At 44.0% G+C, this 27,875-nt stretch overlaps 1 protein-coding gene across 6 annotated transcripts in view; it reads right to left on the reverse strand.

The window, feature by feature from the left end:
• Nucleotides 1–27,875, reverse strand: part of Slc25a26 (solute carrier family 25 member 26) — a 101,319-nt gene that overhangs the window by 66,738 nt on the left and 6,706 nt on the right. For 3 of the 6 annotated variants that reach the window (XM_021164334.3, XM_021164333.2, XM_029478601.2), the window contains exons 2-4: nucleotides 27,069–27,225; nucleotides 23,946–24,055; nucleotides 774–878 (exon numbers count right to left, since the gene is read on the reverse strand). In XM_021164334.3, the coding sequence (XP_021019993.1) occupies nucleotides 774–878; nucleotides 23,946–24,055; nucleotides 27,069–27,225 (372 nt within the window). Of the gene's footprint in view, nucleotides 1–773; nucleotides 879–23,945; nucleotides 24,056–27,031; nucleotides 27,226–27,875 lie in introns of all 6 variants that reach the window. The other 3 variants (XM_021164335.3, XM_029478603.2, XM_085840248.1) reach the window with 2 other exon arrangements.

A 27,875-nucleotide genomic window follows, 5' to 3' on the forward strand; every position in this document is an offset into this window, starting at 1 on the left:
AACACAATGAGGTTTTGACACCCACATCAAAGAAAAATAGAAGAGAGGCTTCTGCTAAACGCATACAAGGAAAACAGCAGCATGCCTAGGAGCCACGCATCTAGGTAGGGCAGATCCAATGATAGCCAGCACTGATCGGGAAGAGAAGGGGCATTCACTTACTGTTTGAGGCAGGGTCAATCTATCTATCCATCTATCCATTATCCATCCATCTGTCTGTCTATTTGTAGCAGGGTCTGATTATGTAGTCTTGGTTGGCCTGGAACTCACCGTGTAGACCAGGCTGACATCAAACTTACAAAGTTATCTGCTTCTGGCTCCAGAGCACCAGGATAAAGGGTGCCCCCATACCCGGGAAGCAATGACAATTTCATTGTCATATAACATTATGATGTTATGGTAATAATTTTCTGGTAATGATGATCAGCCCATTATTAATAAATACTGCTTCTCTCCCATGGGCCCTCAAATTTGAAGCAATGTTCTAAAAGAGTGTCTTTGTTCCCTCACGTGATTAGTCTGTCTGATTCTGACCCTGAGACAAATTACATTCAGGGCATATGTGGCAGTGGCACTTAATACATGACTGCTTCAAAATTAGGGGAAAACAATGAAAATAATTCATAACCAAATGAAAACTAATCCCAGAAAAGAGTTATTGTAGTTGAACATTAAACTAAAGTCCCGGAGGCTCGGGCAGTGAGCCCTCGGTGTTCTAAGATACCATCTCCCTCAGCAGAGGAAGAAGAGAGGGGACCTAAAGGCAGCCTTACCTCTTCACTTAAGATAGTCAAAAAAATCTGCAAGGTCTTTGAAGAAGCAGACACCTGTGCCCTCTGTTTAACCACTTCAGAAGGAACTCGAATCAAGCAGGCCACCTAAAATATACAAATTTAACTTTATCTGGGAAGGCAGTAGCTGTTGATAAAATTGACATCTTTTCATAAGCAAAACTAATAAGGCAAAAATCATCTCAAGGTTTAGTGCGAGGTGTCAAAAGTCTTTTGTTAACCCAAAATTCTTGAACCTTTGGGGATGCACTGTCATCAGTGCCAAAGCCCTGACCTGAACAAGTTCTTCTCGCTTCCTGACACCATGTTCCATACAACTCTCGGTGGCAGGAAGGAAATTCAACTCTATGAATCTTCAACTCATAGAACAGTATGCCACACAGCTCAACTTCTCAATCCTGTTTGACCAAGGAATAAAACAGAACAAACTTTGCTTGACTGGAAGTAACACGCCAGGGGAGAGAAGGCTGACTGTAAGCTGGCACTCCTACTCCTGCCTACCACACACCAGTCTCTGCCAACTCTCAAGCAAGCCTGGCACCTAGGCCTTGCCACCACACAACTGAGGAGTCAACACCCCAGGCAGTCTGGGACCCAGCCCCATCATTCCCAGACACTGGTCCTGACTAGCCACACTCAAACCTAGCTAGGTCAACAAATAATTGCCTAAATTGCCTTCGGTAAAGTGAAGGGGAATTAACACTAAAGGCTGCTGCGTACCGGGCGCTGCCACAAGGATCTGCGGCGGGAATCTGGCCCAGCCAGAGAGGCCAAAAAGTTGCAGCTCTCCAAGGGGGAGCTAGAGCAAAGTGGGCTACCAGGTCTCTTCCACGATCGCTGCTGGCCCAGAGTTGATGGCAGGTGGCCGGGCACAGTGGGCAGCTAGGAGCCAAAATCAGGGTCACCAAGCAGGAAGTGGCTACAGCAGGATGGAGCAGTTTCAAGCTACTAAGGTCCGGGAAAGAATTCTCTTCTCTTAGGGTGTTACAGCAACAAAACAGGCACTCTCAGGTGGTCTTTAGTGAAATAACTCGTGTACTTTATTCCTTACAGATTGGACCTTATAAACATTTTGGAGTGGGGTGGGATCTAAAGGCAGATGCTTTCTATTGGTTTGGTCTGAGATGTTAAGGATGTCTCATCTCAATGTGAAGGGGCTTCAGGGGTTGCCCCTATGTGACTGGTTGTCATAGTCCACTCCATGGAGTATAGTGGTCACGTGTTCCAGGACAGGAACGTGGTTGGGAGTAGATTTAAACACCTACCATTCTCAATGAGAAATGCCAGGGTTTCTGAATCTGCTCGGCCTTCCCAGGTTTCCCGTCTGGTCAACTGCTCCATAAAAGGCTGCCTGCCTTCTTTCAGAAATAGAAGACTAAGTAATTGTTCAAACCAGAAGGCAGGAGTGGAGAAGGGTACTCAGACACAGGGAGGAAGACATAAAAAAATCATTCAACTGTTTAAAGAGGAGGCTTGTGCTTAAGCCTCAACATAGCAGTAATCCAGACAGGCAAATGCTTTCTACATCTTGGGTTGGTGTGCAATGTTTTACATATGCACAAGGGTAATACATTCCAAACTTTAGGATATGAATATATCCTCATACGTAAAGGATGGCAAGAAAGACAGATCATCTTTCTTCAGGGACACAGATAGCCAGGCCTGGTAACACAGGTCTATAATCTCAGCTTCTGGGGTGAATAGAAGAAGAGGATCCAAAGTTCAAGGCCTCCTTGAACAACTGAGCAAGACTGCATCAAAAGACATCCTGGAGACCACCCAAGACAACACAGGCTATCATCACTGCTCTTGGTTGTCCACCAGAGCTTGACAGTTAAGAGCCTATGACTGCAGACAGCACACACATGGGTAACAAGACATGGAGAAATCAGGTTGGTGCTGACAGTTGGTGCTTCCTCCTTACTGTTTCGGCCTCACAGAGCCAACAGTGCTGTGCAGGCTGCTGGGGAGGACAGCCATCCACAGTCTCACTCAGCTGAAGCGTGTTTGTTCGAAGTATAGTCTTCGAATTACTAATCACGGATTTTAATATAACTTGGATATAACAAAAAAGGATTTTACTTTTTCCAAAACTAATAGCTCTAAGAGTTACAAAACTTTTGGTGTCAAAAACACTAGTCACAAACATTTTGGACTCTTTAGCTTCACAGCCTCTGTTATAATGGTTCAACCACACTATTTTAGTATAAAGAAGCCATAGACAATGACATGTAAATGAACAGCTTGTAAAAGTTCCAATAAAACTTTATTTACAAAAGCAACTAGCTTGCTCTTGGTATGAACACTGACAAACTCTTCCTTGGTACCCTCCTCTGTATAGCACACAGCACCGATGTATGCCTCAGTACTGAGGTGCAAGGACACAGGTGACATGATACATGTGCTGTGGAGTGGACTGACATGCATCATCATCTCTGGAAGCTCAAGATAATGATGCTCTTTCTTGACACACAATAAGAGATATGGCTCTAATGAAGGGTTCATTACTTCAAGCTACATCTCTGCCAAAATTGACATTTTTAAACAATTTTTTAAAAATCTAATTTCTGTTTCTTCACTCATCAAATATTTTAATCCCATACGTAAAAAAAAAAAAAAAATCTGCAATGGAATCCAACATCTTCCTACCCAATCTTCCTTAAACTCAGTTCAGTTCAAAAATGATTTTGAGGCAGTCAATGCACATGGCCTCCACTGTAAAGATGAATGCGGTGTGTCCCGTTAGTTGGTGTGGTGGTGCATGCCTGTAGTCTCAGAACTTGGGATCAAGAGGCATCCTCAACTCTGTATGGAGTAGGTCAGCCTGGGCTACATGAATGCTGACGAAGAAGATATAGAAGAAAGAAAACAAATGGAGGAAGAGGAAGGAGGACAGAAGCAATGTCTCAAACTCAGGACGTCTGGAACCATGGAGAAAGGGTACTGAGTCTAGGGTAATGGGGCAGTGGATGTGACCTCCAGACCCAGGGGAAACTTAGAGAACTTTCAGTTGAAGAATCTTCCAAATGAGCAGAAAGGTGCAAATGGGAAGGCAGGAAGAGGAAGTACAAGGGAAAAGGCACATGAACACAAAGAGTGCTTGAGGGACCGCCAGCCTGTGTCAACACTGTCCCTTGGCTGGCAGCCGCCCAAGCCATAACCTATTATCAATGCACCAAGTCACGGTCAGGAGGCCCAGCCACCATAATACAGAGTTTGAGCTTCATGCCATAACTTTAGAAAGTGAGAGAGTTTAAGCATCACCTGTGCCAAGACTGTGGTGCGGTAAACAGTACGGTGTGGGGGAAAGTAAGATCCAGAAACCAGCTGCACGGCAAGAGACGAGCTAAAAGGCTGCCACAAAAGTCTGATGAAAGATGCCAGGTACCAACAGGTTGGAAAAGATCTTTACCAATCCTACATCCTATAGAGGGCTAATGTCCAATATATACAAAGGACTCAAGAAGTTAGAATCCAGAAAATCAAATAATCCTATTAAAAAAATGGGGTCCAGAACTAAACAAAGAATTTTCAACCGAGGAATATCGGATGGCCTAAAGAAATGTTCAACATCCTTAATCATCAGGGAAATGCAAATCAAAACAACCCTGAGATTCCACCTCACACCAGTCAGAATGGCTAAAATCAAAAACTCAGGTGACAGCAGATGCTGGAGAGGATGTGGAGAAAGAGGAACACTCCTCCACTGCTGGTGGTATTGCAAGCTTGTACAACCACTCTGGAAGTCAGTCTGGAGGTTTCTCAGAAAATTGGACATAATACTACCTGAGGACCCAGCTATACCACTCCTGGGCATATACCCAGAAGATGCTCCAACATATAACAAGGACACATGCTCCACTATGTTCATAGCAGTCTTATTTATAATAGCCAGAAGCTAGAAAAAACCCAGATGTCCTTCAACAGAGGAATAGATACAGAAAATATGGTACATTTATACAATGGAGCACTACTCAGCTATTAAATACAATGAATTCATGAAATTCTTAGGCAAGTGGACAGAACTAGAAAATATCATCCTGAGTGAGGTAACCCAATCACAAAAGAACACACATGGTATGCACTCACTGATAAGTGGATATTAGCACAAAAGCTCCAAATAACCAAGATACAATTCACAGACCACAGGAAGCTCAAGAAGAAGGACGACCAAAGCGTGGGTGCTTCGGTCCGTCTTAAGAGAACAAAATACTCATAGGAGCAAATATGGAGACAAAGTGTGGAGCAGATACTGAAGGAAAGGCCATCCAGAGTCTATGCCACCTGGGGATTCATCCCATATACAGTCACCAAACCCAGACACTATTGTGGATGCCAAGGAGCCTGATATGGCTGTCTCCTGAGAGGCCCTGCCAGAGCCTTACAAATAGAGATGGATACTTGCAGCCAACCTTTGGACTGAGCACAGGGTCCCCAATAGAGGAGTTAGAGAAAGGACTGAAGGAGATGCAACCCCACAGGAAGAACAACAATATCAACTAACCAGTCCCCCAAGAGCTCCCAGGGACTAAGCCATCAACCAAGGAGTACACATGGCCCCAGCTGCATATGTTACAGAGGATGGCCTTGTCATGCATCAATGGGAGGAGAGGTCCTTGGTCCTATGAAGGCTTGATAGATGCCCCAGTGTAGGGGAACTGAAGGTGGGGAGGTAGTAATGGGTGGGTGGGTGGAGGAACACCCTCATAGAAGCGGGGGGGGGGGGGGGAAGGATGGGATAAGGGTTTTCTGGGAGGGGGGAAAACCAGGAAAGGGGATAACATTTGAAATGCAAATAAAGAAAAAATCCAATAAAAAAAATAAAAAATAAAAAATAAAAAAAGAAAGATGCCAGGAAATAAATGTGGCTTAGAGAAGAAGGGTCAGATTCAAAGAAAAAGACGGAATAAAGTCTCAGGCTTGCTTTGTTAAGACTACTCAGACTGCAGTCTATAAATTGCTCAAATAAATCCCTTACTAATGCATAGGTATATTATCAGTTCTGTTCCTTGGAGAACCCTAATACACTTAGTAAACAAGAAAAATACCACGGCTGGAACTACAGGAGCCACCAGAGGTCAGATGAGGTCTGGCACCAAAAGAACAACGCATCACCCAGAGAAAAAGCCAAGAAAGGAATCAAGACCAGGAACGGAGCCCTGAGGAGCACCACCTCCTGAGGGACAAGAAAGACAAGAACTGGTCAGTGAAATCCAGGGGCAGGAAAGCCAGCCAGCTGCAGTGTCCTGGTTGCAGTAAGAGGCTTCCCTGAGGGTTGAGATGGGGCACACAGAGAGCCAGTCTGGGTTTAGAGTGCACTGCCCTGTATGCAAGGCAGAGGCCACCCAGGCCCTGGGGCACCTACAAAGGAGCCAGGACAACTGAACTATGCCATAAGTGCAATGCACACCAGATCCAAAGCAGGCAATGTGAGGAGGCAGACTATCCCATTATGAATTCCTCTACCCTGGTTACACACCAAAATATTAATATTATGGATGTGTGGATGCAGCATGAGAATCAGCCTGTTGTTTTCCACGATTTTTAATGTGAAACTACAGGTACATTCTGTGCTGTGCTTCCAGCGGGTCTGCGAAGACAGCTTCGTTCTCATGCATAGCAGCAGTATCTAGGGATGAGGCATCAGAGTCCAGGTCAGTGTAGTGGGGCAGACCAGTAGTGGCATCTCAGCCATGCTGCTCTCGAGATCATCCTATCACCCAGACAGGCGGGCCAAGTTGAGGCTCTTCCTGTGGCCTTCCCTCCACAAGCCTTTCTAGACCTCCGTACTTCAGATCAGAGACAGTAATAACAGTGACCATAAGTGATAACTATGTCGACAAACTCACTTAGTGATGAGTTTGCCCATGAGGTGGGCAGGGGGCTTCAGACCACTACTGTGATACTCTGAGTAACCTTGTAAGCATTCCCCTGACCTCCTTCAGCTTCACTCTGCGCCTAATGATTCCACTTTCATTTCCTGACTAATGAATAAACACATGTTTATATAATTACATGCATATGACCATATGAGTGACTTTCTTTAGTTGTTCTGAAGCAGGTTTTTTTTTCATTTGTTTTTTGGTTGTTTTGTGTGTGTGTGTGTGTGTGTGTGTGTGTGTGTGTGTGTGTGTGTGTGTGTGTTTGGTGTTTGGTGTTTGGTTGATTGGTTGGTTTTTCAACACAGGGTTTCTCTGTATAGCCCTGGCTGTCCTGGAACTCACTTTGTAGACCAGGGTGGCCTCAAACTCAGAAATTCACCTGCCTCTGCCTTCCAAGTGCTGGGATTAAAGGCATGCGCCACCGCTGCCTGGCTGAAGCAGAAGTTTCTTATGGTATCCATTAGATACTATTTATTTGTTGTGTGTGGTATGGTATGTAGTGTAGTATCTATGTATATTTAGGCAAGCTCATATGACTTACCTATGGATGTGCATGCATGAGGCCAAAGGAGACATTGGGTCCTCTATGACTTTCATCTTATTCTGGTGGTGGTGATGGTGGTGGTGGTGGTGGTGGTGGTGGTGATGATGGTGGTGGTGGTGGTGGTGGTGGTGGTGGTGGTGGTGATGGTGGTGGTGGTGGTGGTGGTGGTGGTGGTGGTGGTGGTGGTGATGGTGGTGGTGGTGGTCTTTCTTATTGTTGAGACAGGCTCTCTCTCTTTCTGAACCTGAAGCTTTCTGGTTCATCCAGACAGCAAGCTTCTGAAATGCTCCTGTCTCCAGCACCCTCCAACAAGGTTAATGGCCTACATGGCTATAAATGGCTTTTATGTGGCGGTTGGAGGTTCGAGCATGGGTCCTCCTGTTTCACAGGAATCACTCTTACCCACTGAGAAATCCCTCCCAGCCTCTTAGTCTAATTTTTTTTTTTTTACTTTCCCATTATTATACCTTCTCTGTCACAGAAAGTCCTTCATTATTCTTAATTCCCACACAAACTCTACTCTTACCTGACTTATTCACTCTGTGTGTGTGTGTGTGTGTGTGTGTGTGTGTGCGCGCATGAACATGCTGAATTCTGAAGTCAGTATGTGGTACGCTCCTCAAATGCTTGTTACATTTATGCTTTGAGACAGGGTCTCCTCTCCCACAGAGCCTGAAGGGGGCCATTTCAGCTAGGTGGGCTGGCCTGTGAGCCCAGGGTTATTTTCATCACTGTCTCCCAATAATGGGGTTACAGATACATACAGCCATGTCTGGCTTTACATGGGTGCTGGGGATTTGAACTCAGATCCTCTTGCTTTCATACTGAGCAAGCTTATCCACTAAGCCAACTCCCGAGTCCTACTTAGTAATTTTTCTACTGAACATAAGCACCTTGAGAGTGAGAAAATATATATCAATCTCACTAACCAGCTGAAGGAAAAGAAAACTCTATATTTTTGTAGAAAAAAATCAAACTACCAAGAAGGAAGAAAAACACCAAAAAGTTATACGTTTCCACAGAAATATCTTTACTGATATTCCTTTATTTTTCAATTATCTTTTTTCAAAACAGACCATTCATATATCCATATGAAGAATAAGGAAAAATGCAATAGGATTACAGGTAACTTTTTCCTGCTTATCCAGATTTTCTAAATTATTTGCAATTACAATGAACAAGTTCTGTAGACCAAAGACTCCATGTGAGGGAGAAATAAAAAGCAGGCCAATTAAAATACACTTACAGGTGTGAGATTAATGCTAGGTTTGACAAGAGTGTCTCTTTTTAAGTTAGCAATGATCTACAACAGAGCAGTTCAGACAGCTCCTTAGAGGCTTGAAACTGCATACAAAATTGCTTCTTCAGGTAAGAGTGTGAACCTCGAGAAACCCCCTGAAATCAGAGATGCAAAATCAAGTCCACTGACATCAACAGGAACCTAAAGACAAGCTCCCAATGTCTACAACTAACCAAAGAATGAAAACGCAGAAAGAAATGAAAGAGAAAAGAAAGAAAAGGGCACAGTAATACCTTGTGCTTTCCAATTCAGGAGGTCAACAACAAAATGTAACCCCAATATGTCGGGGAAGAAGGAGCTGACCACTTCTGAGGCTCAGCATCAATATTTATGGAACTGCATGCTTCAGAACCCTTTGTGCTCTTAGATTACATTTTTATTTCTTAAAAATACAGAAACAAAAGAAAAACTTGGAAAAGGGTCTCAGATGAAAAACCATCCTGGCCATTACCTGGTACAAAGGCCCCAGCATGGCGTGCAATTCGGGCCCAAGGCAGTCTACAAAGAAATGCCTCGTCTATCTCCATCTGCCCCGCCATGCCTCCCATTTGGTTTTTTGATTTTTCTTCAATTTCAATGTGATGGACAACAGAGCATTCCACTGCACAAGAACAAAGCATGGCTGAGTGCTATAGATCTGTGACAGGAAATGCAAATAATGCAGTCCCCAGGTCCCCTGGCACGCGCTCTGTGGCATACTATCTCCTCATATACATGGGATGAACCCAGGACATGCGATGGTGACATTTCATTAGACCTGAGAATGCTTCACATGTTAGTGTTCTTTCTAAAGATAACGGTAGTTTCCCATAAAGGAAATATGTATGGAGCTAAGCATGATAGTCCATACCCGCAACCTAAACCTGAGGGATAGAGACAGGAAGATCAAGATAGGGTAATATAGCCTACGGGAGAGGAGACAGGGAGAGGGCAGAGATAGAGAGGTAGAGGGGTGTGTGAGAGAGAGAAAGAGAGAGAGAGAGACATAAAGAGAAACAGAGAGACGGAGAGAGAGACAAAGACAAATGTGCCCCCACTGTTTTTTCAACCTTAAAAGAAAAACAGAATGTTGGGCTCACTAGAATTAATACCAGAAATATAAAACTTAAGTCTAAATTTTGGCTAAATACTAATGAGGTTACCAAGAGTTGTTGAAATTTCTTTCTTTGAAATAAAAACCTCTCTGAATGTTAGCTTACCTTTGCAGGGGACAACCCAACCATCTATTAAATAAAACACAAAACTAAAAAAAAAAAAAAAAAAAAAAAAAAAACTCTAAACCATAATGTATGAAAATGAGTTGGTGATCTTTGGCATCACACCAAGACACAACTGAGGACAATGACATCACCATTCTCTGGACTCCGGCTGTGGAAGTTACTAGAGGCCCAGGAAGCACAGGTCAAACCCAGACTTTGTGATCACCACTTCCAGAAATCATCTTCAAAGTCTGCCATACTTACAAGCATTCGAGAGACTCAGCTAACCTTAAATCAGTAAATTCCTCATATGGTTTCAAATGGCAACTCGGGAATACATCCAACAGAAGGCCGCATACACCAAGCAGGGACTAACCATATCTAGAGAAAAATCAGTGCTGCGCTTTACAGAACAAACTCAGGGTGGACCGCTACAAGGAACATGGGCAAAGACTGTGACACTGAAGACTTGGGAAGCAGTCTAGTTACTTGCATTCTATGACTCTTTCTTTTCAGTTTCCCAAAAACTCTTTAGAAAGCAGGCTTCATTGGGAACTTTCGGGATAGCATTTGAAATGTAAATAAAGAAAATATCTAATTAAAAAATGAAAAAAAAAAAAGCTGGCTTCAATTTATACAAGCTAACATATCTTTTCTATACCACTATTTAAAATGAAGAAAACTTCTACAACTCCATGGTTCATTTGTGTGTCAACTCTGCCATCTTCTGGTTCCATACGGAACTGTATTTGTTGGTGAACAGCAATTCAGAAATCCTACTTACATCTCTCATATTGCGACACAGTTTAGCAAACATTTCTTGTTAAAATGGCCCCCTCACATATACAACCACCCTATAAGCACCATAAGAAAAATTTAAATCTCTGCGGGTACTAGTCTCTCTTGAGAAAAACCAACACTGCCCACTGGTAATGCAGACTACACGCTTCTCATCAGAAATCATCATATTGACCTGCAGGCCCTGGGTAGTAAGAATCAACATACAAACCAAAGGCCTCCCACTTCTAGTCTCCATCACAGAAGTGAGTCACGATTCGTGGGAATGGGAGCCCAACTCATCAATCTGTAGGTCCCTCTTAACGAATAACTACTGTTTCTCTAACACACCATCATATACGTAACGGTAAGCTGGGACAGTGTAACTTGGGAGGAATTATAGGAAGGGGCCTCCTCAGCTGGAGAGAAGCATCAGGCAGCTTTCTGTAGCACACAGGGGTCACCTGCATCCCCTGGCTTGCGGCTCCTCTCTCCACCGTTGAACCAGCAGCTTGGCATCCTTGGGTTCCCGGACCTGCTGCTTCCCTTCCTTCCTGGTGTAAGATGCTTCGGATTGCACTGAGCTCCCCCTGATGTCTTAGGAAACCCCAGCTCTCGAGGTCTCAGTCTTACCTGCTCAGTCTCTTTTGCCAAGTAACGTTCTCAGGTTTCACATATCAGGAGAGGGAGGCATGATGTTCTCTCAAATAGAAACAGTACATTCCAGAACATGCTTTTCTTATTCTAAAGAAACTCAAAATGATCTACTTTTTTATTTTTTTATTTAATATGCATGTGATATGTTTATATCATCACCCCCCTCTCCACTCTCTTACACCTTCCCCCACCTCATCTCAAATTCAAGGCTGCTTTTCTGTTGTCTGGAGTTGTCTGCTTGACGTGTGTGTGTGTGTGTGTGTGTGTGTGTGTGTGTGTGTGTGTTGGAAACCAACCTATTAAGAGGCACATCCCTGGAAAAGACTCCCTCTCCCTCTCCCCACAATCATCAGTTGCCTGTAGTGGAACCCCGTGAGACCCCCACCCATATTAGACATGTCAACTGGTGCTGTCGTTGTTTAGGCAGCCTGACTAGTGAGATTTCCTGAGTGTAGCTTCCCTGTCATACCTAGAAGACACAATCTTGCTGCAGATTCTCTGGTCCTCCAGCTCTTACACACTTTCCACTCCATTTCCCAATGTTTCCTGAGCCTTGGGGGTATGGCTGTACTGTGTATTATCAGTTGGGGCTGGGTATTCTACAGTCGGCTGTCCTCTGAATTGACTTGCTTGGGGAGGGGGGGGTTGTCCTCTGAGGAAGGGGAAGTGTAACCCTCTCTGTACCCACAGAGGGTATAAGGATAAGAAGTTAGAATGGAGATAGGAATCACACTGGTTGGAGAGTGGTGGAAGTGAGTTCTCCTCTAAGATCTACGACCTCACTAGCCTTGGGCACCTGGCTGCCTTTCCAAAACCAGGCTTCATTTCCCTCCTGGGCCTTAAGTCCAATCAGACAGCCATTGGTTACTGCTAAAATTGGAGATAGCTTGCCATGCTGGTCACTGTTACGGTTCACAGGCATCGCAGCTACGTAGGACAGTTTATTGTTTCCTTTCCTTGGTAGCTGGCATATCTCCTTCTGGCACTATAATAGCTAGTCTCAAAGAGGAGGCTTCTGGGTCAGATGCAGCTCAATTCCTCTAGGTCCTGTGTCTGAAGCGTACAGTATCTTCTGCAACTGTCTTAACTTTGACTGATCTGGAGGCAACAAGACTAACAGTACTATTCTACATTGTTGAGGAGTTACTTGCACTCTCCCAACCAACAACTCAGAAGATTTCTCATGCCTGGTACTGCAGTTTTGTTACCATCACCCAAATGGCGTAACTTCATTTAAACTACACGCACACACACATATACCCACATGTATGCACGCACATATTATATAGGTATATATAAAATAGTATGATTCCCTATGGCTTTTTCAAAGATCCTTAAATGTTATTTTCCCTCCTCCTTAGGATTCATCTAGGTCATTCTCACTGGAGAATGTTTCTACAGGACTGGTTGTGTTGGGGGGGGGGCTCTCTTGACCTTTTATACTGTTTATTTTTTAATGAAACCTAGGCATGTGAGTTTCTTTCATTGGTTATATGGTTGATGTGGACAAAGTGGGCTGGGCCAGGGTGCTAGCTGCTGCAGGTCTTGGGCTGGGTATGGGGACTGGGGAAGGAGCAAGTGGGCTAGGGTCAAGTGGACTCACCAGGCTGAGCAGAGCACAGGTTGAGTGAACAGTGCTGGGCTTGGGGATGGTATAGGCTGGGTTCACCAGATTGGATTGGTACATGGGATGTATAAACAGGGTTAGGCCTGAGGACAGAACAAGGTACAAGTGGGCTAGTCAGGTAGGCTCACCAGGCTGTACAGATGGTGCTGGGCCTGGAGGTTGAATGTAGCACAGGCAGGAACAGGTCAGATGGATACCTGCTCCAAATGTCTATTACCCAAGTCCTATCCCTTCCCATCTCTACTCCTGTCATTTTATACAGAACATAAAAAGCAGAAGTCTCTGCAGAGTTGACAGTGCACAGAAACGCTGGCCTCGTTCATCATCTTCCATGGTGTTCTCTTGTCCATGCAGAGCTAAGACATTTTCAGCAACTTGCTCGACTTCTTTGAGTTTAAATTCTCTGTATTCTTGTATCAAAGCTGTAAAAATGTGGCATGAAACCAGAAATAGCATTTATTATAGCTCGTGTGTGAGGTGCAAGGCTGAGCACTGTGTAAAGCACTGCATTATTTCATCCCTGTAAGAACTGGGATAGGGCAGCAGGCAAGCCTGTTTGTTCAGATGAAGAGCAGAAGCTCCATGAATCAGATAGTGCGTGTTCGTGCGCTTGCGTGTATGTGTACGTGTGTGTGTGTGCGTGCATGTGTGAGTGTGTGTGTGTGTGCGCGTGCGTGTGAGTGTGCATGTGTGTGCATGCGTGTGTGTGCATGTGTGTGTGTATGTGTGTGTGTGTGCATGTGTGTATGTGTGTGTGCATATGTGTGTGTACGTGTGCGTGTGTGTGCGTGTGTGTGTGTGTGTGTGTGTGTGTGTAAAAGTCACAGTTCTGACCCTCACCTATAATTTGAAAATTGATTACCCCCCATATCACAAGTCCTCAAAAAATAGTCCCTGGCCATTCAATAAATAAATCCAGTGATTTATTTTATGTGCTACTCAGAAATAGAATCGACAGTTCTTATTATAGCACACACAAATATAAGAAATCACACAGCCACAGACAAGGCAAACCAGTGATCCAGGCATCTAACTCATTACCTTTCCAAGACCCGTCATCTAGCCAACCGGAAGATGGGCACTAGGAGGAAAGGCCACATTCACAAGTCGGCACTGTCCTGAAAATGAGTTTGCCTCTCATGGACAAAGCGTGGGCTCACACATACAGAGCTAAACCTAACCTCCTTTAATGCTGCTGTGCTTAGGGAGAAGGACTCTGTTTTCCTATTCTCAACATAATGACAACATTACACACTCACAGCTCAAAACACTTCCTTCAAACTCATCATCATGTCTGAACATCATGTTGTTACTATAAAGCTCAGCCTAATTTTCTCCCATTAACTGATACATTTCCAAAACCCAAAATTAACACATCTTCCCAAAATTAACACATCTTGTATACTAGCTAAGTAGCATGATCAATGAGAGATGGCATTGGATCCATAAGTCAATGCCATCTGCACTAAAGTTGCACACTGTCATAGAAAAGGGAATATTTTCCAGATGCAAAACCAGCAAGGGTCAGAAGGGACATCAGCAAGAACCCTTCATCAGATCCCTCAGGTCCTCAGCAAGTTCACGTGTCCCATAAGTGAATAATCACGCAGGGGTGCCGAGCCAGGGTGAGCCCTGCCTCCTCGTCTTGCCTGTGCGCTGGGCCTGTGGTACCTGGGACAGCTGAGAAGATGGAATGGTGTGGACTGCGTTGAATCAGTAAGCTCTGCTGGAGCATCTAGCAGGCACTCAACACACATCAGTCAACAAATGTGCTGACCACATGCTCTTCTGGAAGACAGTCTTTTCTCCGCTGAGACCTCGAGAGCCTCTCAAGTTCACCATCTTCCTCCACAGCCCCTCCCCTGGCTCTGGTGACCTCTAGTGCACCATGCTCTCCACACCCAGACAGCTGCCAGACAATGGTCTAGAAGGCACAACTAAGGTCACTGCTGCCTTCTGTGCAGAATGTCGAAGAGTGAAGACCAAGTGCCTAAGCAAACCAGGCAGACTCTCTAGCCTGCAGCCCCCTCACCTAGACGGCCTCGTCAGTACGCTCATCATCAGGAACTTGAAAGTGTATGCCAAGTTCTCTACAAGAGTCTTTCTTAATTCCACTCAACAAATCATCACACTGTATAATGCAAGGTAATAAAACTGTATAGTAGTTGGCATTCTTGTTAAGTGATATCTTAGCTACCCTTGCCACCGGAAAAGAAACGAAAAAAATCAACTATGTAAGGTGAAAGATATGTAAACTTGTTCACTATCGTAACCATTTTACTGTCTATGCCTATTCAATAACATCAATGTGTGTGTGTATGTGTGTGTGTGTGTATTTTATGTATATGAGTGCACTGTTGCTCTCTTCAGACACACCAGAAGAGGACATCAGGTTCCATTACAGATGGTTGTAAGCCATCATATGATTGCTGGGAATTGAAGTCAGGACCTCTGGAAGAGCAGTCAATGCTCTTAACTGCTGAGCCATCTCCCTAGTTCCAATGTATATATCTTTTTTTGTTGTTTTGGTTTTGGGGTTGTTTTTTTTTGGTTTTGGTTTTTTGTTTTTTGCTTTTTGTTTTTCGAGACAGGGTTTCTCTGTATAGCCCTGGCTGTCCTTGTAGACCAAGCTGGCCTCGAACTCAGAAATCCTCCTGCCTCTGCCTCCCGGGTGCTGGGATTAAAGGCGTGTGCCACCACGCCCAGCTATCAATGTATGTATCTTAAATACATACAATAACATCTACTTGTATAAGTAAGTTAGGAACAGGGGAGATGGCTGTGCAGGGGAAACCCAGAATTCAGATCCCCAGAGCCCACATATCTGGATAGACATAGTGACCACCTATAATCTCAACATTCAGGAACCAGAGACGGGGATCCCTGAGGCAAGCTGGTTGGCTGACTAGCTGGAGTAGTTGAAACAGTGAGCTCTCTGCTCAGTAAGGAACAGCTCTCCTTTAGTGAATAACATGGAGGACTACAGATAAGGCACCAGATGTTAACTTTGGGTCTTCACATGCATGCACACATCCAGGGCTCATACGTGTATTCTCAAACATGCATACACATACTTATGATACACAAGTCTAAATCAACACCCCATCATCTATCCCAATCCAAACAAAACCAATCACACCTTCCTTGCCTTTAGGATCTCACTCTACCATGGACTTCCTTTTCTTAAAAACATCTGGGCCACTTGAGTGTACTCCTTGTCTCTTGCCCACTTTCTGTCCCTCTACCTCAGCCTAGACATAGGAGACTCAGATCTAGATCCACAATGTCAGGCAAAGGCAGCAAAAGTGGAGGAAACTAAGATGAAATGAACAACAGTCATCACTAAACACACAAATGGTCTAAGAAAGGACTAGAGCCCTCTATAGGATATAAAGGGCAATAGAGATGGGGTGCTTTTACTGAACAACTTTTTATATAATTCTATTGTGTAGAGCTGCTAAGAAGAAATAAGTCTGCTACTTCATATGTGCAATGCATTGTGTAAAACAATGGGTCCCAGGCACATGGGAAAGCAGGATGAAGGTGCCTTGAGCACAGGCATGTGCTCACATCGCATCAAGAGAAAGAGCACTTGCTTGATTTGAGAGGTCAGGTAGGGAGCAGTTCTGTGTTAGCTTCTAATTGCCTAAGGTCCCAGGGGACACTCACACTTCCCCCTAAGGTCCCAGGGGACACTCACACTTCTCCCTAAGGTCCCAGGGGACACTCACACTTCCCCCTAAGGTCCCAGGGGACACTCACATTTCTCCCTAAGGTCCCAGGGGACACTCACACTTCTCCCTAAGGTCCCAGGGGACACTCACATTTCTCCCTAAGGTCCCAGGGGACACTCACACTTCTCCCTAAGGTCCCGGGGGACACTCACACTTCTGCCTAAGGTCCCAGGGGACACTCACATTTCTCCCTAAGGTCCCAGGGGACACTCACACTTCCCCCTAAGGTCCCAGGGGACACTCACATTTCTCCCTAAGGTCCCAGGGGACACTCACATTTCTCCCTAAGGTCCCGGGGGACACTCACACTTCTCCCTAAGGTCCCGGGGGACACCCACACTTCTGCCTAAGGTCCCAGGGGACACTCACACTTCCCCCTAAGGTCCCAGGGGACACTCACACTTCTGCCTGTTTGTGTCCCATAAGCAGCTCCTCCAGCAGCGTCACATCACAGAGAGTTCCTTCTGATTCAATCGCTGCACTGCCTGCGGCCCAGGAGGGGAGACCCTACTCACCGACCTGTGCCCCGTGACTCCATTACACAACTGAGCAGGAGTTAGAAAAATACTACAACTGTGAGAAGCTGGCTTGTGGTGTGTGCCTGGAATCCAGCACTCAGGAGACTGGGACAGGGAAATCAGGAGTTTAAGGCAACCTGGCTATCAAGCGAGATCCTAACTCAAAAAAAAAAAAAAAATGTTTAAATGTTCAGGACAGTTCCCATATATCTATGACTATTGTCAATGTCGATCATGAATAATTCAAAATATAAAATTATTTTCAAAAGGTTTTAACTGGGAGCTGTGGTTAAGAGTAGTTGTTCTTTCAGAGAACCTGGGCTCTGTTCCCAACACCTACTTGGTGGCTCAGAGCCTTTCTAAATGCAATTCTAGACCACCCGACACTCTCTTCTGAGCTCTGTAGGCACAGCTATTAATGAACAGACACACACACACACACACACACACACATACATATAGGAAAAACAACTTTACATATAAAGCAAAATCAATCTTTAAATGATGTTTTTAACCCTTCTATTCCCTTGCTCAGTAGTTTTCGTTGTTCTGTTTTCCTTTTCACTTCCTTTCTTTTCTTTCTTTACTTATTTTGAGGCAGGGTCTCCCTGTGTAGCTCACAGAGATCCACCTCCCTCTGCCTCTCACGTGGTGGGCTTAAAGGTGTATGCCACCACACACAGTGCATTTTAAAGGTCATAAAAACATCCTATGTTCCTTTACTCTTTATTTATGTGCTCACACATGTGTGTGCATTCAGGGTCCCTCAAAGGCCAAAGCAGGGGACCAGGAGCCCCTGGAGCTGGAGTTACAGGTGACTGTGAGCAGCCTAATACAGGTGCTGGGAATGAAATGCCAGTCCTCCACTAGAGCAGCAAGTGATCATAACTGGAAAGCCATGTCATATTCACTTTACGATACTAAGGATAAACAAATCAGCTTACATCCATTCCCACAGCACACACTAGCACAGACTCTGAGCTTTGTGTCTGAGAAACATACTTCAAGTCCTCAGTACACTTAGCCAAGCAGATCATCTAGTGGAAACCTTAACTACACTGTATCCAGCAAAAGCCTGAACGGACTGGTACATAGCAGGTCCAGCAGCCTTTAGTTACCAGAGGAGGGAGATCTGAATATAAAGTGTCTTTAGCAACAAGACTCTCCAATAGCATAAATAAGCCTTTAAGAGTAGGCTGCAACAGTCACGCAACATCCTTTTATAGAAAAGCCAAGTCTATATATATATGATTATTGTTCCACCCTCAAAAATAGCGTGTCTGTATGTAAGTATGAACCAGTGCCATCTGGGGTTTACCTGGCAGAGCCCCTACCATCTCCAAAGACCTTCAGTTGCAAGCAGCCACACAGGCAGCTAATCCCACTGTGGCTGCTCCCTAGGTCCCATGTGGTGAAATGCTGTTAGAAGCTGCCAGAATGGCATGTACAAAACAAGGTAACTTATGTCCTGGATGTTTTTGTCATAAGTGAGCATGGGTTTAGAAAGCACAACCAACAGGTACCCGTGTAGGGCGCCTCCATGTCACTGCGCATGCACTTCATTCACAGCGGGGCTGCTTTTGGATACAAAGAATTTTCAGTGTTCTCCCATTTCTAAAAGTAGCAGAAACCAAATTTCGAGAAGCATACGACTCAAGAAAAGTAAACTCTGAAAGTCGTTACAGAGCATTACCACTGCTGGGTCACGGCACCCACACTGCGAAGGGAAAGCTGCAGCACCTTGACCCTCAGTGCGGATTCTGCTTCTCACAGGGCTTGTTCTGTGTGTGATGAAAGCTAGGCTGGGAAGTAATTGAGGTAGGGATTTAGAGATTTGGAAGAGCAAACTTCCTAATAAAAAATGGCACAAATGGGCCTCTTCTTACCGTGGTTACATATTTAATCTTAGTTGATCGATTTCTCTGTATTCCAAATTACAAGCAGAAGGCAGAAGGTTGTGATTAGAGTCGTATTGATCCATCATTAACATTTAATCAAGCCTCGAAAGCTATTGGGAGTGCTTACTTTGGCGGTACTCTTTTCTTTCCAAGTTGCCTTTATCGTCGCCTCAACAAGGAAACTGTGGATCTATTCAATGCCAACAAACTACAGCGTTGTTTCTATGGAACCCATGTGCACCATAACAAGCCTGGATCAAAGCAAAGGAGCTGCCTGGGAACGGCGGACATGGGTACCTCTGATCAATGCCTGCTAACCCTGAGTCTCCCATCCCTTTTATTTTACACATGAAATTGCATTTCCCCTATGTCCACTTGTTGCTTTCTCTTATTTTTAGCACATTTACATGAAACTGAAACCCAAAGTTTGTGGTCTATGAAATGGAAATGAGATACTACAATGGGAAGGAAGTAATCTCTACACTCGGTAAATAGGTTGACAAACTGACCCTGGACTTCAGGGGAGTTCTGAATTAAGTTCCTAGACTATTAGCATATCAGAATACTTCCATAAAACTCAGAGTTTGGAAAACTTTTTAAAATCTGTATTTGTTCTTGAGAAGTTCAACCGTGTATGGAATTTGATCATAACCACCTTGAGGCTCATCTCTTCCCTGCAGCTCCCACATTCTCCTCAACATGCTGTCCTCCTAACTTCTGGTCCAGATAGTGCTGCCCACAATTGCACAGGGATGGGACCATCTACCAGGATAAGGCAAGCTGCCACTGCCACAGCCTCAGGAAAGGGTGATTCTCACTCCCTAGCAACTATCAAATAGCTCTTCAGTAAGGATGGGGCCTGGAGAGCATCTACCCCATCTAAAATTTGGGAATTTTTTTAACAAAATAAGTTGTACTGCCAATTTTTAAAATTATTTTTAATTGTGTCTCTGTGTGTGGGTTTTTGCAGAAGGTATCACAGAGGGCAAAGATGTCAGACCCCGATAACTGAAGTTACAAGGTGGCTCTGAGCCTGAGGTGGGTTCTGGGAATCCGACTCAGGTCCTTGGGAAGAGCAGAATATATGCTTAACCACTGAGCTATCTCTCTCTAGCCACACTCCCAAAAAGAGCTTTAAATCAACCAAAGTCAACACAGAGAAATGGTTCATGCCCCAAGCATCCGATATATGCACGCACTGCTGATCCGGTCTCCTCCTGAGCGCCTCTGGGAGTCATGGAAATGATAAACAGGTAATGAGATAAGGCCTTGCTACCTAAGGAGTCGAGCAACCCTTAGAGAAGCAGTGACTACAAATGCCCTAGAGCTGTGTCCTTGCTCTTATGAAAGCTTGGTTCTCAATTCTAAAGCCTAACCACCCATCTCATGGCCAACAGTCTGCATAAGAAAATTATATTTAAAAGCTCCAATTGATAAAAAATGATAATTTCAGATATCAGAGGCATCAGATCATATAACAGTTTCTACAAATGAAGAAATGTAGCACTAATATAAAAAATGCAAAGCTTTAATTTGCCCTACTTTATTATGCTATGTGGTCCCCAGTTGGTAGCACAATTCAGGGAAGGTGTGGCACCTTGAAATAGTAGGATCCATGGGTGACAGTAAACTACCAAGGTGGGCTAAGAAGGTTGCCTCTGGCCTCTGCTCTTGGCTCTATGTGCCTTGCTCTCTGCTATCTAGTGTCCACAGGCTCCTGCCCCATCAACTGAGCTGCCCTGCCATTCCTTCAACACCATGATAAACGGAACCTTTCTAAAACCATGAGCCAAAAGTTTTCCTCCTTCCAGATTAATTGTATTAATATGCTAGTCACAGCAACACAGCAGTAACTAACAATCGTCTCTATAAACTCTCTCAGGAAGCTCAAGTGAGTGTGGCACCCGAGGAAAGTCTAGTTTTCAGGCAACAAGCTCTCAGGTGAAATGAAATGAATGGCTAGCTTCTATTTTGCTGCTTCCTTTCAACAACATATTAGAAAATATAAGCCAAACATACAACTTATGAAACTATATTGAAGCTGATCAATACAACATGCAATTACAAAATAATGGTAAGGCTAGGGGTATAGCTTAGTGGTAGGGTGCTACATGTAAGACTATGAATTCATGCTGGGGTGGGGAGTTAAATAACAGAAGAGGAACTGGGGAGACAAATAATTCAGTGAAATACTTGCCCCAAGGAGCACAGGAACCTGAATTTGATCCCAGCAGCCATGTAAAATGCCATGCCCAGTGTTCAGTGGAGGGAACACCCAGATCTCTGGACGTTGCTGGCCAGTCAGCCTACCCTGGTAAAGCCCAGGTCCCAGTGAGAGACTGTCTCAAAAACAGCTCAAGGGCCAAGACCTACGGTATAGCTATGGTTTCCACAGATATGCCCGCACTTGCCAACACTTACAAAACATCCATGCACCTACACATAAACACAGGAATAAGTAAAAATAGTAAATAAATAAAATAGTAAATAAATAAAATAGGCAACAGCTATCATAAAAGCAAAATTTTTACATCCCTAAAGGCACTTAAACCTTCATACCATTTTTTCATCCCTTAAAATATTCAAAATTAACTGTATAGAATGAATCTACTATCAAAACATAATCAAAATTGGTTTAAGCCTAGTACAAAAGGTTAGAAGGAGTTTTTAAATTAAATGTGGTCTGATTTTAAATTAATAAATTGTTAAAATGACAAAACTCCCCAAATTAATTTATAGAATCCACTGTAATACCTCTCTGATATCTTGCAGAAATGTATAAGTTGATTCTGAAATTCACACAGACATACCAGGGCTGGAGATGGCTCAGTGGTTAGGAATGTTTGATGTACAATCAGGAGAACCAGAGGTAAGATCCCAGCAGCCACACAGCAAGCCAGCTCGGAAGAGTCCAATGCCCTCTCTTGACGTCCATATCCACAAGTGCCTGCACACATCTACACATGCACACACACAAATAAAAGACAAGAATCTGCCAGGTGTGAATGCCTTTAGTCCCAGCACATGGAAGTAGTTTGAGGCCAGCCTGGTCTACATACTTCATATCAAGTTCCAGGATAACCAGAGCTACAGAATGAGACTCCATTTCAAAAAAGGAAGGGAAGGAGGAGAGGGGAAGGGAAGGGAAGGGAAGGGAAGGGAAGGGAAGGGAAGGGAAGGGAAGGGAAGGGAAGGGAAGGGGGAAGGGATGACGGATAGCCCATCACTAAGAGAAGCTAAGGCAGGAGGGCAGGAACTTAGAAGCAGGAACTGAAACAGAGGCCATAAAGGAACACTCCTTACTGCCTTGCTCCCAGGCTCACAATCAGCTGCCTTTCTAACACTGCCCAGGCCAACTTCCTAGGGATAGTCTCTGTCTGTCTTGCAGTAGGCTGGGTCCTTCTGCATCAGGCCAATCTGAAGGAGGCAATTCCCAGCCACATCGAGTTGACAACCAAGACTAGCTAGCCATCACATCACATGACAGCTTGACTACCTACATTTGATCCTTGGAAGCCTCTGACCTCCACATGCATACGGTGGCACCGGCGTTCACATGCGCATGCATACACACTAAAAGTAGACTTAAAAAAGAATAAAGTTAGGCCACAAGCCCAAACCACACACAAAACTCAACTCACAATGTAGCAAAGACCCAAGTATTAGAGTTAAGACTATAAAATATGTATTTAAGAAAATACAAGTCTATTTTGAGCTCACATTAGGTAACAGTTTCTTAACATGATACCAAGTCAAAGAACACACACTTGATCTAGAGCCCTCACCACAGAGCTACACATACTTGACTCAGAATCTAGAGACACTGAAGGAAAAAGAGGGGAGTGGAGAAGCTATGGGCCAGAGGTCTACATAGTAGGCCAACAGGGACAGTGACAGAGCGGTGTCTGCCACAGTGCCTGCTCCTGTACCCAACTCCTGTTCATAACCATAGTTGCTACTTCTCTGTGCCTTAAATTTTTTGTGACTACTTAAAACTGTGCTGTGGAAGCCATTCTAGGAAAATTAGTTCCAACTCAGCTACACTAACACAAACAACCCCAACCAAACTTATACGAACGCCTTCTTCCATCTCTTTAGCTCTAGCTGTATAAAGACGCTTTAGGGCTGCCTCGTCCAATAGTGCACAACAGACTTTTCTAACATCCTAAGGCTATCCTTTAACTGCCATGTTTAATCAATTCATGCTTATTGAGATTTTACCACTTTCATATTTAAAAAAAAAAAAAGCAAAAAGCAAAACAAAACAAGAACAGGTAGAGGCTAGGGAGACAGCTCCAGCATGAGGATCTAGTGTCAACATCAAAAGCTGGATGAGAGGCAAGCTGGGGATGCAGACAGGAGGATGGCTGGGGCTGGATGAGACCCTGTCTCAAGGGACTAAGACAGGGAGTGATAGCTCAGGAGACTATCATCATCCTCGCCTGGTGCTGCATACCGGGCACAGGACCACAGGCACACGTGTGTATACACAGCACACACAACTAAATGCAGCATCCACATAAAAAGAACTGGTAAAGCCTGGTGTGGCTTTAACATACCTTCAGTTTTTGTATTCAGGAGGCTGAGGCAGAGAAGGACCACAATTTCAAGGCCAATATGGGTACAAAGTCAAACCCTGAATCAAAGGGGGTTTGATGTGTTTAATTAAATAAAATTCATCATAAATAATACATTTTGAGGAGATAAATATGTGTATTATGATTTAAGCATTACACAGTAGAATATGATACAGTGATAACGAGTTTGTCTAGCATTTAAAAAGCTCTGAACTTGAACCACAGCACCAAAATAACATAAATAACATTATAAAATACATATGTTTTAAAGCATTGCTTTAAAAGGTACATACAATTTTTAGATTTTTATCTATTAGTTACCTATCAGCTAAAAGAAATTTAAAATTTAAAAATGAAACAATTATCTGTACTGACCAACATAATTTACACAGGCATAATTTATATTTCTGAGATGCTGCATACATGTAGCCAATTGCTCACCACTTCTCCTGTAGAGGCAGCCAGCATGTGCTTCACGGGTTTGAAGTGTGAAGTAGAGTCCGTGTGCAGCAAAGATTTCACATATTCATAGGTGAGAAAAAATGCAGCAGCTGAAATGCAAAAGTCTTCGTAAGAATAACTACATATCTCACCTACTGAGGGATGTCTCTCAAAAGCTGGGCCGTAATCGTTAAATTATAAGAATTGGTAAGCACATGCCTTTTCCTTAATTCCTGACCCTGTCCCAAGTGCACTTAACCAATAGCCTGGCACCACCACACTTCACTGATGAGGGACTTAAAATTTCCTAGCAAACTTCTGAGAATGGACTGTGGGCTTCACAGACTCAGAGTATCATTATGGTCATAAAAACAAGCAGCTGCACGGAGTTATAAGCAGGTTAAGACACATAAGTAAAATGTCAGTTCTACATTGTCGATGCAAAATAACCACGCTACTTTTCACTCCTTGATCTTTACAAACATCAACTATTTCATTCAAAATGGAAGTCAGTGCCAGGCTTGGCAGCACACACACCCAGCACACTGGAGGCAGGGGCAGGCTGATCTCTGGGAGTTTGAAGCCAGTTGAAGCCAGTCGGGTCTACGTAGCTAGTTCCAGGCTAGCCAAGGTTACATAGTGAGACCCTATCTTGGGCAAGGGGATCAATAGAAAACTACCTTTATTGCTCTAAAGTTACCAGAACTGCACATGAGGCTTTAAAACTTTCTGTATACTATCAATCAAAAGTTGTTTTTTTTTTACCTCTTCCATTAGAGATAAGGCACTGAGGATAAAGAGACGACAAATTCCTCTTCTGAAGGACATGAGAGCACTAAACACCCATAATACAACCGGCAGTGAAAACCATTCCCCAAAGTCACCCAGTGTAAGGGCCACCAGCTGCTCACATGAGTAATTACAAATACAAATACTGTAAGTAGCCAGTCTTAAAGTTCCTCACACAGGTTCCCGCACTTCGGCCTATTCACTACAGGTCCAGCTATAAGGTCTCTACTGCACTCAGCTGTGTGTCCTGCAGAGGCATACACTCCCTAAGCCCCGCCCCACCCCAGGACAAAGGAGGAGGCTAAAGGCTCCAGGATTCCATCATCCACAGCCTCAAGCTTGTCATTTATAGCTACTTTTGTCATGTAGAAATGTAAATTCTGGCCCCTGCCAAACAGGTACATCCAAAAAGGCTCTACTAGTTGGAAATGACAGCACAGTACAGCTCTGAGAGAAGTTCAGAGCAAAGCAGAGAAGAGAAGGTGGGCTGGTCAAGGCCCACCCCACACGAGCAAAACCCCAGGCTGGTGCTTCTTCTGTTATGCTCTTTTCTAAAAAGGAACTGGTCTTTTTCAAAGGTTCCCCTCTCCCTCTCAGTTCTTCATCTGTGCTGACTTTGTGCTCAAAAATACCCATAGCCATCAACAGACACAGTGGGTCCTGCACTCAGACTAGACAGAGAGGAAAGTGTGTCTCAGCAAAATTTATAGGAAACTCCATTTCAAAACGACTGTGCTTTGACTTCTCCTGAAATTTACAATATAAAAGGCAAGAATTTGAACATAACCGTCCCAGAGACAGACAGACACACAAACACATGTGTGCCTGCTGGAGTGAGTGTGTGTGTTAAATTCAAAAACCATATACAGCACATGTCCCACATACACCACCAGTGAGGTCACACCTGCCTGAATCCTTGTGGCAATAAGAGAGAGAGAGAGAGAGAGAGAGAGAGAGAGAGAGAGAGAGAGAGAGAGAGAAACCACAAAAGCCACAAGAACTGGTGACTATGAAAAGCTATGAGCACAGAGCAGACGCCTTTGCAGCTCTCCTGCTGATAGGTCCTCCACTTGTCTACAAAGGAGGATCACCTTGAGGTTCTTCTTAAAGCATCAGTGTCCTGGACAAAGCTAAGACTAATAGCCACAGTCTCTGCAGGTGGGCCACAGGCATCAGTGGCACTAAGCTGCTTGTTGATTGGATCATTCTATTTAGGATAACCCTATCCCTTTGCCCATACTTAGAAAGGTGCATTATACAGAGCCAGGGTTCAACAACAGCTCATTAGCTAATATTCAAAGAATTAGGACAGACAGAGAGTCGGGGTAACCCCAAGGGTGACTCCTAGGGGCTGGGGAAGAAAGTGACCTGACAGCAAGAGGCTGGAAGACCATTTTTCTCTTTGCACCACAAATCTTTCTTCATGTGAAGGCTATGCTCAAAGCCTAGGGGCTTATGCAGGAGGTTAACATACTCATTCCTCATCTGGAAACAGAGACAGTGAGCCCCAGTGTTTGCAGAGCTAGAGCCATGATTCTTTGGATGCGTGCTGGGTTAACATTGTTGCTAGTTGGCTTTGTTTACTTTTGAGCATTAGAAGTGACCATCAGAGACTGGGAGATGAGAGGTGGGCACTGCTCAAGAGAACACTGCCTGCTCTACATGTGTAAGGTCCTGGATTCAATCCAAAGAAAAAACAAAGCACCCACTGGTGAACAATTAAAATCAGGTAAGTAACTGAAAATAAGATATACTCCGAAACAAATTAAAAATAAATCACCCTAATTATCAAATGAGAGCACTTAAAGTCAGGAGATGACTTCAAAGCCCAAACAGGTAGTGGCTGCAGAGCATCCAGGACAAAGCAGCAAAGCACGTGCCTCATTTAAGATGTAAGATGAGCAAGGCCTCTGGGTCTCACCCGCTCTTAACCCAAAGCAGGGATCACCAGCCAGCTTCACACTGGGTCTCCTGGGATGCTTGCCACACGCCTTTATAAAATTGCCCGAGAATTCCAGTGTGCCACAAGGCTGAGAGCCACTGCCCTAAGGAACCAAAAAGGTCACGGTTTAAAAATTCTAACTGGGGGCTGTAACAGCAAAATCAATTTTAAAAGATTATCTTTTATGTTGCTGTTTGCTTGTTTGGTTTTGGTATAAACATCCTGGGTCCTGGAATGGATTCTACAGCACTCTGCATTCTGTTTAAATACAATCAAAGAACAAAAAATTAAATTCAGAAAACCAGCTGTAAGAATTTTGTGTGTTAAAATACTCATATTATTTTGAAAGCATTACCTTGGCTTCTGAGCACTGGGACTATCAACACCCTTACCATTAGGAAAGGATCCAACAGCTGCAGAAGGGACCCCAGCATATATCCCACGAAATCCGCCAGCCTTGTTAAATCCCTGGGGACTCTGCAGCCTTGTCTTAATGGTGTCCAGAGGAAATAATATCAAGTCCACAGAGACGCCTGCTACCCCTCCAGCCTGTGCAAAAGGTGGGGAAGAGAGAAGAGAAAGGTGAGCTCTCAGCCTCAAGCCACAGGCCAAATATTAGCTCATTTCCATTCTTCTTATTCCATGTTAGAGAACCTAGGATCCACTAAGAAAGCTACCATTTATTTGACATGTGACCCTAAAAGCATGACTCATACCCTGCTCTCCAAATCCTTCAAATTGGGAACTGAAATCAATACTAAAGGAATCTTCATTTTTTCCCACGCTGGATCAGAGCTGTGGCCATCTGCCCATGCTAGGCAAGCACTCCACCATTGAGCTGTGTCCGCAGCGCGGAGGAAGTCTTTAAACAAACATCTCACATCTTCCAGTCCATGATTTTTGTTGCAATATTCAAAGCACTTGCATTTTTATAAGAATATATAAGATGCTTATCAGGTGTACTAATTTGCAACTTGTACAGGTTTGTTTTTACCTTTTAGATGAATTTTAATGAATTAATTTTTTAAACAAAATTTAAGCTCACTCTTAATTTATTCTTGTAATTCAACCACTGTCTAAAGCCATTTTTTTAAAAAGAGAAGAAAAAGAAAGGTTAAAAAGTACAAAGCATCCTAAAGATTCAAGCAGTTCTTTTATTAGTTTCTTCACGTCTTTCCAAGGTTCCCTAGGCATATTCA

This window comes from Mus caroli, unplaced genomic scaffold (genome assembly GCF_978045245.1).
Source record: "Mus caroli unplaced genomic scaffold, Mus_caroli_1 scaffold_7, whole genome shotgun sequence".
NCBI classification, from domain to species: Eukaryota; Metazoa; Chordata; class Mammalia; order Rodentia; family Muridae; genus Mus; species Mus caroli.